Here is a 14,835-nt window from a genome sequence, read left to right as displayed (position 1 = left end):
TAAGATCCAGTGAAATCAGCATTTGCCATCTCACTCCTTACCCTCTGATCCTCTGGAAATCCTCTGCTCTTTCTGCAGCCCTGGAACACTTCCCTGGGCAATCCTGACAGATTTTATCTTTTTTTTTTTGATTAAGGCTATAATTTAGTAATTATTCCCTCTCACAGGTGAAGTGAACAGAATGCTGATTGGACAAAAGCACACACTCCTCACCGCTCCCACAGATTCATCGTTTTGACCATCTGTGTCCTTCTCGACTCAGCGCCCAGGAGTCATCTGTCACAGCTCACGTGGGCAACAGAACACGATGGGAAATCCTTTATCTCTCAGCAACACCTCACAGACTTCAGGATGCTGAAGGGTAAGCCAGCAATCCTCCAGATAGATGGAGACCATTCCAAGTGAACTCCGTCGTCACTCTGATGTGCACAAACAATACCACATCTTGAGCAATGTTCTCCTCACCTCTGCCCCTCCTCACCAACCTGCCTGCACTCAAGTGCTTGCAAAAACCTACACTGGAGCAAGTAACAATTCTAAAGAACAAACAGATGGGGCCTGGGCAGCAAGAATTTTATGTTCCCAAATAAAGCTATTATATACTGTACACATTACTCTAGACACTTTGGCATAGTCCATCCACTTCAGCATGCCAATAGGCTGAATGGAAGCAATGATGATATGACTGACTGAGCACAAGTCCAGAAATTTGGATTCTGTTCCCAGCTCAATCACAGAAATATCTGGCCAAATCACAGCTGCTGCTGCTGCTTTTTTCTGAGTCTTCCAGCAGCCCCTGTAATAACTGTCTTGGGCTCAGTCGCACAAAGCAGCTTGAGACACAACGAAGCTTTACGGCAGATGCAGGAGTTTTTCTGGTAAGCCTTCACCTCAGAATGAGCTCTTAGTTTTGCCTAGTGTCAATTTGGATGTTTCCATGGTTCTGCTGCTGTTCATCTACGCTGCAGATGTGTCTGTCCTGCCAGGCTGACTGCAGAACAGCTTCCTCAGCAGTCTTAGGCACAGCCTACCTGTGGTAGGAGCTGGCAGAAGAGCAGTTAACTGCAGGCAGCCTGAGGGAACAGCTTTCCATATATAAAGCTGGCCACACCAAGCAGTCACTGTACATTGCTTTGGGAAGAGTACAGTAAGGACCCAAAAGCATTCTCAGGCCACAAAGGCAAAGTGTACTGCAGAATATCCTGTCTCTCAAGCTTTGGGAGGCACAAGCCAATACCAAACATACCAACATCACAAATAAAGAAGGTGGCATCAGTGCAGCTCAGAGGTCACAGAATTAACCAGGTTGGAAAAGACTTCGGAGATCATCGAGTCCAACCTTCTAATGAATTAAACCATGGCACTAACTGCCTGATCCAGCCTCCTCCTGAACACCTCTGGTGACTCCACCACCTCCTGGGGCAGCCCATTCCAATGGCAAATCACTCATTCTATGAAGAACTTCGTCACATATTTCTGGCCCTTTTCAAAGGCTTTGGAAGTAGTAACTAAAGAAAAGTGATTCTCTGCCATTCCAGGAGATGCCCCCAGACTGAATGAATTCCACTGCCCCCCTGAAATTCTCGGCATGCGTCTGCACAGAGCACACCACAGCGCCTTCCAGATCGGGCTGGGCTACTCCACGCTACTGACAACAACAAAAGCTCTCACTCTGACCTTAAGCAGTTCCTAAACGTGTTTTAAACGTACAAACAGAAACCTTTTGCTTGCAAATGCAGCTTGGTGGCCAAAGGTTGAACAATGGCATTAGCTCTCTTTCTTCTCCTGCACTCTGCAGCACACAAAAGCTCGCTGCGAAGGGGAGCGCTGCAGTGAGCGCTGTTACACAGTCATTAATCCAATCATTAAGTCAGTGTAGTGAAACTAACTATGTGCATGGTTAGCACAAAAGGGAAAAGAAAAACCCAGACTGATGATTACGATTGAAAAGGTCAATATGAAATACAAGAGTGACAAAGGAATTAAGAGCAAGGAACAAAGCACATGCAGAAAGTGCATCACATGAGCTCAAGAGGTATTTACAGGCATTTAAACACCGCTTAAGACGACACTATCTAGGCTACTTAAAAGGACAGAAAGAATTCTACTTCCAAGTAAAACCTTTTGCTCTGCCCCTTCCCTACCCTTCAACCACGACAAAAATACAGTGTCTGCTTCCACCAGGGCAGCGTCAATAAGCTGAACAGCAACAGTGTCATTCCAGCAGTTATTTCACGGGGCTTCTTGTGTTTGAAACTACCTTCTCCCAGCCCAGCTTCCCTCTGGGAGGAAAATACCCTAACCACTTCTCTATTTCACATCAGCTTCCTCACTATCATATCTCACAGAGCAGAACTATTTGTAGTGAGGCAGAAGCTGGGATTTTGAAGGAGGAAAACAAATGCCCATAGAAGTGGAAAGAAGTAGGGAGGGAAAATTTAGACTGTACTTAAAAATAAATAACCCCCCTCTATTCTTAAAACCACCATTAACTGGAGACCTTGATCCCCCACCTAATGTTCTTCTCTTACCCACAGAGTAAATTAATGCCTCGAAGCTCAGACTAATGGAAACATTTTTCATTTAGACGGGCAACTTTCTCACCCATGCATAGCTTATTCTAAGTCTCCAAATTCATTTAGTTCCCCCCCAGAGCTAAATTTATTAGAAGAATTATGCACACCAACCTGAGCCTCCCTCTGCCAGGTACTTGTCCTTTGCATAGATGACAGAATCCAGCATGGACTCGAAGAGAAGGAAATAACCCTGGTTATAGGAAAGGATTGAGAAATTGTTATGCTGCTTCTGTGGTCTGTTTCATCAACCTACAGATAGACTTTATCAGCATAGAATCACAGAATTTAGGCTTTAGAAGGGACCTCCATAGACCATCCAAGCCCAACCCCTCTGCCAGCCCAGGATCACCCAGGGCAGGTCACACAGAAACACAACCAGCTGGGATTTGAATGTCTCCAGAGGAGACTCCACAGAGAGGAGACTCTTTGGGCAGCCTGCTCCAGGGCTCCAGCACCCTCACAGGGAAGAAGTTTTCTCTTCTGTTCTCATAGCACCTCCTATGGTCCAGCTTGTCCTCAGTGCCCCTTGTCCTGTCACTGGACATCCCTGAGCAGAGCCTGGCTGCATCCTCCGGACACTGCCCTGCACATCTTTATCAGCAGCAATGAGGGCAGCCCTCAGGCTCTTCTGCTTCAAGCTCCCTCAGCCTGGCCTCACAGGGAGATGTTCCACTGCCTTCAGCTTGGGCAGTGTTCATTAAGACAGTTGGAAACAAACCATATATCAAAGGCAGAGTTTCTCTAGATAGTCCTGCATCATTTAGCAGCACCTGAATTTGAAAAGATCACAGGATAAAACCAGAACAAGATTTGTGGAGCTTTTTTTTTGGTGATGGGATTAATCTCACAGCAGGTTAATCAAATGGCTATAGGATAACTTACTGCAAACATCACTGAGACAGCCAACTTCTGCAGCAGGAAAAAACAATTCCTTCATTAAACATTTGCAAGATACAACCCCCCCTGCAGTGTTACAGACAATGTGCATTTTGGTGTATTTACACTGGAATTCCCAACTACTTCAATTAAACTGCAGATGCTCCAAGAGATGAACAGCCCTTTGTTTTCCAGTTGATTTACTGATTTTACACACTTCCTATCTTCCGAGTCTGAGCATAATCCTTGCTCTTATTGGGTGCTGTAACACATTTCATCCACCTACACCTTCGTAGGACATCAAATCGATTAAGACAAATCATAGCAGCGTTAAGGTTTGGATTTTCACTTAGTGTCCTAATTCTCCTTCTGCTCAAAACACATTTCAGCCATCTGGCTTGATTTATACATCGATTGCCACTAAGAAAGAACAAGGAAGACAACTTCCACTCTAGGCTCTAGACCTGCAGTCCTGTAAGAGCAGTCAGCAGTAACCTGTGACTCATGGAATAGCTTAGGTTGGAAAAGACCTCAGAGATCATCCATTCCAACCTCCTCACCATGGGCAGGGACATCTCTCAGCTAGACTCAACTGCTCAAGGCTTCATCCAACCTGGTCTTGAACTCCCCCAGGGAGGAGGCAGCCACAGCCTTCCTGTGCAGCCTATTCCAGAACCTCACCACCCTTCTACTGAACAAATTTTTCCTAAGATCCTGTCTGAACTTACTCTCCCTCAGCTTCGAACCATTCCCCCTTGCCCTGTCTCTAGACACGCTGATGAAAAGTCTCTCTTCAGCCTTCCTGTAGATCCCTTCAGGTACTGGAAGGCAGCCCTAATGTCCCCCTTGGAGCCTTCTCTTCTCTACACCCCCAGAAAAAGCGAAGATATTTTTTCCCCTTCACCTTTCTTACACCCTCCCTAACTTGGACAGTCACAGAGATCACTACCTTTAATTTTCCCTCTCCAAGTCACAAATGCCATACTACTGAAGGCAGCCAGACAGCATCCCACTGCTAAGGCCACCACATTGATGCCATCTTAGATCTTTATTTCAGTCTTGGAACAAAACATGCTTCAAGTTCAGAACTGCTGGTGATAGGACAGTGTCCTACTGGACACTTTCCTTCTTTCACTTTCACCCTGTCAAGTCTTTAACTAAGTGCCCAAATGAAGACTACAGCTTTGTGAGCAGTGTGATTTTTGGTGAGCTTTGCAGAACAGCTGAGGTGGCCACGAGCTCCAAGTGCATCAGGCAGAGATGATTTAATGCCTACAGCAAGCCAAAAGCATAAAATGGAACCAGAGCTTTTTTTTTGCTTCATCTTACTCTTGCAGTTTTAAAAATAGAACTTGTTCAGGTCATAAAACTTCTCCCACATTCACTGAAAATGAGGTTCCTCCACAGCATTTTAAATGTGACCTCCAGGACATATCGTAGGGCTGGTCAGTAACTTACAAAGTGGCATTTTAATGGCTCAACTCTTCATTTAATTCTTCCTACCTAACACAGGACCACAGAATTGTTTTAGTTGGAAAAGACCTCTGAGATCATCTTGCCCAACCATCAGCCCAACACCACCACAGGCATGAAACCATGTCCCTAAGTGTCATGTCCATATGTTTCTTGGTGATTCCACCACCTCTTTGGTCCAACCAAGGAGTCTCAGTGACACTAGGTGCTCCCCATTTGTCAGCCCAGCACCTAGAACATCTGGCAGCCCAGTGCAAGCAGCACAGCTGGAAGTCACACTGTCTCAGGAGAAGCACAGTGAAATTCCCTTCGCTCTCCTTTCCCTCTCCCTTCCACTCTGGCACTGCTGGTTCTCCCCCAGCGCTGGATTCTCTCTTCCCCCCAGCTCATTACAGCGCTGCTCTAAGTTACATAAAGCGTCAGTGGTACTGAATCAAGTCATTTATTACTCCCACTGAAGGCTTTGCTCATCTGTAGTGTAATTTAGAATGTAATTTCACAGGCTGCTGCCTCACCTGTAGGGGTGCCGTCTGGAAAGAGAATTATACCTGATGTCTCCTCCCCGTGATGCTCTGGGGCACTCCTGATTCCACCCCAAGAAGGTTCAGGGCTTTGCTTTTGTCTTTAGTGTGCATTAGCATCCTTAAAATTAATTACTGCAAAGGGATCTCCAGGATACAAAGCTGTGCACTGCATATTAACATTGCAATTGGCTTGTGGCTAAGCTAAGACACATAAAAGCAAATCTGGCCACTTCTTCCTCCAAACCAACATGAAGTTCCTTCTTGCTGTATTTGCAAAGGTGAAATGAGATGGTTGCTCCCCAGCTAGCAGCAGACACACATATGAGCAGGTTTGGACAGGAATAGAATCACAGAAGCAACCAGGCTGGAAGAGAGCTCCAAGTTCACACAGTCCAACCTATCATCCAGCCCTGAACAATCAACCAGACCGTGGCACTAAGTGCCTCATCCAGTCCTTTCTTGAACACCTCCAGGATGGCAACTCCACCACCTCCCTGGGCAGCCCATTCCAATGGCAAATCACTCTAGAACTACAGCTACTACTGCTAGCTGCTTAAGAGAGTCCAGGGCAGAGCCATGAAGATGATGAAGGGAATGGAACATCTCCATTATGAGGACTTATGGAGCTGCGGGTCTTTAGCTTGAAGAGGAGACTGAGGGGTGACTTCATTAATGTTTATCAGTGTGTGCAGAGTGAGTGTCAGGAGGCTGGAGCCAGGCTCTGCTGGGTGATGCCTGATGACAGCACAAGGGGCAATGTGTAGAACCTGAAGCATAGGAAGTTTCATGTAAACATGAGGGATGTTTTCCCTGTGAGGGTGACAGAGCCCTGGAACAGGCTGCCCAGGGGGGTTGTGGATTCCCCCTCTCTGGAGTTATTCAAAACCCACCTGGATGTGTTTCTGTGTGATCTGGTATAGGAGATCCTGCTGTGGCAGGGGGGTTGGACTGGAGCCTGAGTACCTGCCACTCACAGCCCTTCTTGCTATTACTTCCAAATTATATAATAAAAAAGGAGAGGGGAAAAAAAAAGCAGCAACTACTTGAGCAATGCTGTGACTAAGAGACAGGAGTACTGGATTATTTTAATGGAGTCTGTCTCCTTCCCAGCTTCTCCTTGTGTAAAACTCAGCACACTCAGTAGCACAAAGCACTGCATAAAACAGCAGTTTGGGAACACACTGTACTGCAGACAACCACCTCAGACAATTGTCTCCCTTACAGGGGGAGAAATGCAGATATTTTTCCAAGTTAATAAAATTCTCAGCCCCTGGCTTTATAGTCTTAGCTAAAGGAGGAAGGAAAAACTTACCCACAGGAAAAAAACCCACAAATCTGCACACACATGCTGCAACTAGGTAAGAACATTCCAGAAAACAACACTACTTAAGTTTTGGAGACCTCCAACCTCATCCAGTCCAGCCTATCACCTAGCCCTCTCAAATCAACTAGATCATGGCACTAAGTGCCTCATCCAGGCTTTTCTTAGGTTGCTGAGATGTATGAAACAAGGACACAAAGACAGGTAAGACAGTGTCTATCTGTTGGAGTCTGTTTGTCTTTGACTTGAATCTGCATAACCCAACTAATCATTCTGCTTCTAACCCTCTTTGCCAGTCCTCCAAACTCACCTTGCACATAAGGCAGACTCTGGGATAAAGTAAATGGGTGGAAAGAAGGTGGCAGGGTGGTTGGGAGCCCTCCTAGGCACTGATTTCTGGGAGGGCTGTTGTGTTTCTGTATCACTTTTAACTGCTCTATTGCTGTATACAGCTGTGAATACTTGTAATGTATTGTAAATCTCTGCTTGTATATTGTGCTGAGCTGGGAATGCAAAGCTTCATTCCTTAACTTCCAGCTGCCTGAGTCTAGTTTGGGTGAATTCATCGTGTCAGGGGGCAGGTAACTTCCAAACCATCACAATGATGCTCTACACACAGCTGTAAGCTTATAGCATACTGGTCTTAAACACAGCCCAGCCCTAAGGAAAACAGATCTGTAGCCCCAAAAAAGGACTGGTGTGAAAGAAACTTGCTTCCTAAACAGTGTTACAAAGGAAAAACACTGTTCCCACTGCAATTTTCCTTCCAATCTGCACTGACTCTCTAAATCAAAAGAGCTGAAAACTTACATATTGGATTCCTTTTGCTCTCCAATATTTACAAGCACTGAGATTCACATTAGTAACAAACATTTCACAGCAGTCAGCATCACGCAAGGAAGGAAAAGGAAAAGCAAATTCACAGGAGAAAGCCAGACAAAGAAGAATCTCCATTTGCATCTAAGCAACACAATGTTCCTTTCTGGACAGTGCTGGAACAGCATGCACCCTGTCCAGCTATCCATCTTACTCCCACAGCATTGTCCTCTTTATCTCTGTATTGCAGCGACCTATAAAAGCGCTAAGGCTCTGCAATAGTTAGAACACCTAATTAAGGGCAATGCACAGGGCCAGATAATTAAGACATTAAAAGCTAAATTAGCACACAAACGGGCAGCATGGACACCCAAGCTCAGGAGCTGCTGCTTTTCAAAATCCTTCCCCCTCACCTCAGAGGCACTGATTTACAGCATCACTTAAGATCTTAAGTGCCCAAGATGCTCTTAAGATCAAATCTTGGGTTCCAGAATGAGCAATGTGACCTGGAGTACATTATTCTTGGTGCATGTATTAAGTAACTCATCAGAAGCTTCCCTGAAAGAACTATAATTAAACTCCCAGTGAAGTCCCTATACTGTCAGAAATCACCAACCATAACACACTATTTTTAAACCACTATTTCACACCAATGGCTTAAATCCTTTGTTTGAAGCTAGTGATCTCAGCACTACATTAAGCTCATGCTTCAAGCAATGGTCATTATAGTACTGATGGAAAACCTCTGGTCCATTTTCAACTCCCTGGACAACTTGATGTTAAATGAAAAAAAAACACCCCAAAAAAAACCCAAACCAAATGATTTATTCCCACCTCTACCTAGAAACCAGTTAGATATGCATGGATCCACAGTGAACTTACCCTTGGATGGTTAAGCAGAAAAGACACAGTTTGGAAATAAACCAACCACAAAACAAACCCCAACCAAAAAACCCAACCAAACCAAAGCACAGAAACTTAGGCCAAACAAACCAGTAACTCTGAATGTAAGTTCTCATCACTAATCTTGAATGTGAAGGACAAGACAAAACATCTTTTAAGTCTAACCAGTGGGAAATAGCATGAAGAAAATCTATTTGGAAGTGCTTTTTGCAGGTCTGTGGTACGAGGAGACTAAATAGCACCAAAAAAGGCTTAAGGGAAGCTTCCTACTACATTTTTGGCAGGGCATAGACTTACTTAGATGCTATGAAGTTCAGGTTGGCACTGGGTCTTGTCACATTGATTTGTTTATTAGGATCAATGGCAGGTAGCAAATACAACTGTGCAACAGTCACCAGCCAGCACACTAACGGAAGGCCCAGAGCTGAAATCCAAGAGATTGCAAGAAATGCTCCATTTACACTCTGCATTTCCTGCTGGTCATCATCTTTACTACGTACTTTTATAATCACTTACTTATACCCCACACTAAAAGAAACCTGCAATGAACACTAGCAGATTTCCAGTGAGCATATACCTCACCTCATGGCTGTCCTTAGCTGTCTCTGGAGACTAAAGGTGTTTTACTCATCAGAATGACCTAGCTGGATGACTAATGCAACATTCCTCCATTACTTTCACCTGAGCAATGGAGTACCTCTGTAGCTCTACCTGCTAACTATGTAACAGCAGCTTAATGCTGTACCCAGCCAGCTCAGCTGTACTTAGACAACACATCACAAACAGAGGCTGGGCAAGGAATGGCTCTAGAGCAGTCTCAAGGAGGAGGAGTTGGGGGTGTCAACTGATCATGAACTCAACAAGAGCTGGAAATGCAGCTGTGTGCTGGGCTGCATCCAAAGCAGGGAGAGCAGCAGGACCGGGAGGGGATTCTGCCCCTCTGCTCTGTTGAGATCCCACCTGCAGCACTCCAGAATAAGAGTGACATGGAGCTGCTGGAGCACATCCAGAGGAGGCCACTAAGATGATCACAGGGCTAGAGAACCTCCCCTATGGGCACAGGCTGCAATAGATGGGGCTGTTCAGCCTGGAGAAAATCAGGCTCTAGGAAGACCTTAGAGCAGCCTTCCAGTACCTGAAGGTGTCACAGGAGATCTTGGGAGTGACTTTGTAAAAAGGTCTGTAGTGACAGGACAAGGAACAACAGCTTTAAGCTTGAGGAGGGTAGATTTAAACTGGAGATCAGGAATACATTCTTGACAGTGAGGTTGGGGAGACAATGGAACAGGCTGCCCCAGGAAGCTGCGGATTTCTGCCTCCCTGGAGGTGTTCCAGGCTAGGATACACAGGCCCTGCCCATGGCAGGGAGGATTGACTTGGATGATCTTCAAGATCCCTTCCAACCTAAACCATTCTATGAACCTTAAAAGACTGCAGACAAGAGGAAGCAGTAGTCACATCTGAGTACCACAACCAGGACTGTCACTCCCATTTTGGCCAAAAGCACTGTGGTAAGCACGATGGAATTTTGCTTGAACCAGCATCACTTAGAGAATAGTTTTTCAAATTAAACAAGTTTTGGTTTGTTTTTTTAAGGAAAATAACTATGTCTTGAAAGGAAGATTCATGCACCTTACCATCCACTCAGATATAATTACATCCACTTTTTCCAAAGGCAGATCTACTTCTTCAATTCTTCCTTTGACTAATGTAATTATGTTTTCCAGTTTATTTAATCTGTAAGCCAAAACAAACACAAATTAGTTCTTTACTTCCGATCTATGCTGTCAAGTGACATACTGATGACTGCTTTGTATTTCTCTCCTCCCCTCCCAAGTACCTTTTTAATCAAAGCACTAAAATGTAATATTCCCCTTCCCCTGTTTCAGAGGGAATGCTCCTTAAGGGCCGAAAACTGCAACAGATCAAGTGCTGGACAAGGATGGCAGAGAGTAGATGCATATAGCTGCAACATGCTGTGCATGCAAACATGTTAAGGCTCAGAAACCAGGAAAACAGAGATGAGGACAGTTTCAAATGACATTCCTTTTGACTTGGACTTGCTTGCTCCTGGTTCTCCTCCTCCAACCCTGTAGCATAAGCGATTAGAGCCCACTCATCGCACCAGGACAGCAGTGGAAATTAACCTCCTCACGGGGCTGTTTTGCACAACTTGGCTTCTTATTTAACAAAACTAGCTGCAAAGTCACTGAGAATAAACATTGCCTCTAGACCAGGACTGGAGTTATTCCACAATGAAGGCATCCTTCCCACTGAGATTGCGACCCACATCATCTGTAGTGTCTACTAACTGCAGTAATCAGGGATTACCTCCTACGTAAGTAATGTGTAAGGAGGAGGGCACTGGATGTGACTGCAGGGTTGGTGACAGTGAAATTACCAAACACATACATTCTTGGAATTTATTTCTCCTCTTTCTAGTCTTTCTTGCACTTAGCATTATCACATACAAGAGCTCTGCTTACAGAGAGCAGAGAAGTATTCCCTCCCACCAAAAACATTCATCTTTCCACTGCAGTTCTTATCTCTGCCCTTTCCCTCCTCTTCCTGATATCTTACTCCGACATTCAGCCTGGCTGTCAATGCAGACCAGTAACCACATTAAAAATGCAATCTGAAACACAATGGGAGAATGATCAGAATGAAGAGAGGGAAAGGAAAGGGTCAAAGGGCTGCTTGAACATGTGGGCTGCTGGGGAGATCAATTAAATACACACAACAGTCCTCTGTTGGAAGAGTAGCAGTTCATCACTATTAGCATATTTAATGCTGTAAAGAGAAGTAAACCCAGAAGTTCAAAGTGAGAAATTAAATGCTGAAGAGCAAGCACCAACATCAGTATTTTAAGAAGGACAAAAAGAGATCGAAGGAAAACTTCTGAAATGACCACATAAAGGGAGATGATTTTAAACAAAAGAGAGGAAAATGACTGATTTATTACACACTTGATCTCATTTCTAAGGCAGAAAAACCCCAGACAAGCCAGTACAGTTTACACATCCTAGGCAAAGCTGCTGAAATGCTATTCAGGAAGCCTGCTTCAACTTTCTAGTCTAGCATAGCAATGATGGATGGCAAAAATCATGTTGTTCACTGCACTAGGAATTTTATGGGCAGCTATTCCCAGTAACAGGCAAACATTTAGTGAACCATAAGTTGACAGTGGAAGGAATCATGTCACTCAGGCCACTTACCCTACTTAAATACATGATTTGTACTGTTTCTAGCTATTAGCACAGCAGACACCAACTCAAATTCTAGGAGGGCCAAGTTCATGAGCACCCACTTGGAATCACAGGTGGCTGCATACAGCTGCAGCTGCTTTTAACCTACACAGAGTTGTTTAGTATTCCAATAGGAATTTGTTACTCCATTTCAAGTTGGTCAGCTTTATTCCTTTAGGAAAAGGAGGTTTAACAAGACAAATATAAATTGTTTTGATGTCAGCTGAAGACTTTAAAGTGAATTGAACCTTTTCTAGCAGAAGGTATCTATAAACGTGTAGCCTTACTGAGGGTTCACTACATTCTTCAAGTGGCAATTCATCACTCAGGAGTTCTGTTGGCTACTTTCTCTTCAAGGCCTTCCCTTCTCCTCACCAAAGGCAAAGTGCTGGCTGATAGTCCTATCCCCCTCTAGGTATAAATCACACGTAAAGGACTTTCCCTGCACTTGCTCAAAGGTATGAACAACCTAAGTTTGCCATCTAGTACATGAGCAAGAGAACACTATTTCATATTTGTAAGCACTCTGAAGATGTCGAAGGCTCCTGGCAAAAACTCTTTTTACAGAACAGGTTCTTGTACCATAAAGGCTTTCCAGTTGCACCTAATGGTTGAAACTAATGATTGGACTCGATGATCCTGATGGCCTTTTCCAATCTAAGGTCTGTGATTCTGGAATGCTTGATACAGTACCTTTTTTAAACAGGCAATTCTTTATTACAGTCATTTTACAGCATCCAAGTGGGCAGTGTTGCATCTCCAGAGTGAAAAGTTGTATCTAACCTAAAAATTCTGCCTAGACAACCTTAATTCTGACTTATGCTTGCATAAAAACTGTCACTCTCAGATTTCTTCGTACCTACCTGGGTTTTCCTGAACACAGTTGCTTTTACAAGAACAACCAAAACAAGAAAACCTACACACCTCAGCTATCAACAGTCCATATTCCCTCTTCCCCTACTTCATGCTATAAAGTAATTTTTAATCCTTCAGATGCCATTGCTTCATCTTCCCATACACTCACACTCTCTTAATACCCTCTATAGGTATACTACCAACATGTGGAGGGGATAAATGAACCAGATGGGTGGAAAGCCGTCCAGACCATGAGGTTCAAAGAGGTGAAATAAGGAGTACAAAGTCTAACTTGTAGCTGGGTATCAGCTTGGGTGTCCCTCAAGGTTCAGTGCTAGTTCTGATACCAGTTAACACCTTTTCTAGTGACCTCAGTAAGTCTGCAGATGATGTTGAATTCAAGGGGAGTAGCTGACAAGCTAGAGTATAGAGCTGCTATTTAGAGGGACCTCAGACTGCTGATACAGGCTGAGAAGAACCTCAGAGAGGCAGTAAAAGACCTGCACCTTGGCTGGAATGACCCCATGAAACATTGCAAGCTGGTTCCTGCTGGTCAGAAACCAGCTCTGCTCACTGCTCTTCAGCCTGTCCTGGCAAGGGGCCTGTGAACAAGCTGAACAGAAGGCAGCAGTGTGCTCCTGCAGCAAAGCCTTTCTCCTTGTTCTAGGTGATTGTTAACTCACACCAGCAGGTTAGGAAGTTTGTACAGAAGAATTCACCCTGCTTTTCTTGGACCTTTTCCTACCTAATGATGTCCATGGCTTGATAGATAATTTCAGACTGGTCAACTCCAATCACTTTCCTTGCGCCTGCTTTGGCAGCGAACATGGAGAGTATTCCAGTTCCGCAGCCGACATCCAAAACCACCTGAAACAGATGAATGGAGGTAAAAATAAACATCTGATTCCCCTTGCTGCAGTTCCTCCAGACATCCTTCTACATCAGTGAGACACCGTATTCCAACAGTAAGATCACGACTGACCATTAGGATCTAACATACCCAAGTCAAACTGCAGTTCTCTCTCTGCGCTGCCTGCTACCTTTTACTGAAGCAAAAGCTCATAACATCTATTTTCCAGATCTTTCACCAGCTTGGCTGTCCTGCTCTGGATCTGCTCCAGAGGAAGTCTTTCTTGCAGTAAGTGCTCCAAAAGTGAAGATGCTGCTTAAGCGTTCATGACATAACCTTTGGATTGAGTGACCCAGAACTGGACACAGGACTAAAGGTGTGGCCTCAGCAGTGTTGAGGCCAGGGGCAGAATAACCTCCCTTGTCCTGCTGGCCATACTGTTTCTGCTGTTGTCTGTCTTGGCCACCTGGGCACACTGCTGCCTCATGTTCAGCTACTATCTACCAGCACCTCCAGGTCCCTCTCTGCCAGCTGCTCTCAGCCTCTGTCCCCAGCCTGTAGCGCTGCTTGGGGTTGTTGTGGCTAAAGTGTAGGACCCTGCACTTGGCCTTGCAGGAATAGGAAGTAAAAAATTTAGAGTTCTCACAGCTGCTGAAATCTTCCCCCCCCCCCATCATCTATTCTAAAGCTTTACCCATGGCAGTTAACCAAAGAGCTGAGCCAGGAAGGCTGGAAGTCAGAGCCAGAAATAAAGCTCTGTGAGAGAACGATCTTGATGCACAGTGGCATGAAAGAGAGCAATCACCACAACCTGGAAAAAAATCACAACAGGCACCACTTTGGACAGCTGCCCTGGTCACTTACAAACCCAGATGGAACCCATCTAGCCTTAGGCAGGGGAAAAGGATGGAGAAAAAGGCACAGGAGAGAAAATATACAAGCTGGAACACATGTGGGGAATGGAAAGACAAGCAGAATGATCACCACTTAGCCTAAGGACAAGGATCTACAGCTGAAGTACTCTCGCCGTGATCACATATGGCCTCGCACCAGCGATCTGGAGTATGTGGGCTGGCAATGTGACTACACCACAAAACACTGCAGCACCACATCCTTCTCTGCAGTCTGATCAGACCTGGGATTCAGCTTTTACTAACAGGAAAAAATGACTCCAAATTGAGAAACACAGGAGGCCAGGTAATTTGGCCCACTACATCAACTCCATCAATGAACTTTAAGTAGGAAGGGACTTTTCACAAGTATTTATAGTGATAGGTTGAGGGGCAATGGCTTTAGGCTTGAGGAGGGGAGATTTAGACTGGGTATTAAGAAACTCTTTAGAGTGAATGTGGTGAGACACTGGAACAGAATGCCCCCTCCCTGTGTATGTTCAAGG

General features: G+C 44.8%; 1 protein-coding gene across 2 annotated transcripts in view; it reads right to left on the bottom strand.

Annotated features, from left to right (window-relative positions):
- Positions 1-14,835, bottom strand: part of PRMT3 (protein arginine methyltransferase 3) — a 124,142-nt gene that overhangs the window by 29,008 nt on the left and 80,299 nt on the right. Inside the window, exons 9-12 of one of the 2 annotated variants that reach the window (XM_064163055.1) lie at positions 13,335-13,456; positions 10,127-10,226; positions 3,459-3,485; positions 2,688-2,766 (exon numbers count right to left, since the gene is read on the bottom strand). In XM_064163055.1, the coding sequence (XP_064019125.1) occupies positions 2,688-2,766; positions 3,459-3,485; positions 10,127-10,226; positions 13,335-13,456 (328 nt within the window). The remainder of the gene's footprint in view (positions 1-2,687; positions 2,767-3,458; positions 3,486-10,126; positions 10,227-13,334; positions 13,457-14,835) is intronic. The other variant, XM_064163053.1, reaches the window with a different exon arrangement.

This window comes from Pogoniulus pusillus, chromosome 24, assembly GCF_015220805.1.
Source record: "Pogoniulus pusillus isolate bPogPus1 chromosome 24, bPogPus1.pri, whole genome shotgun sequence".
Taxonomy (NCBI): Eukaryota; Metazoa; Chordata; class Aves; order Piciformes; family Lybiidae; genus Pogoniulus; species Pogoniulus pusillus.
This window is presented reverse-complemented; position numbering and strand designations above follow the sequence as displayed.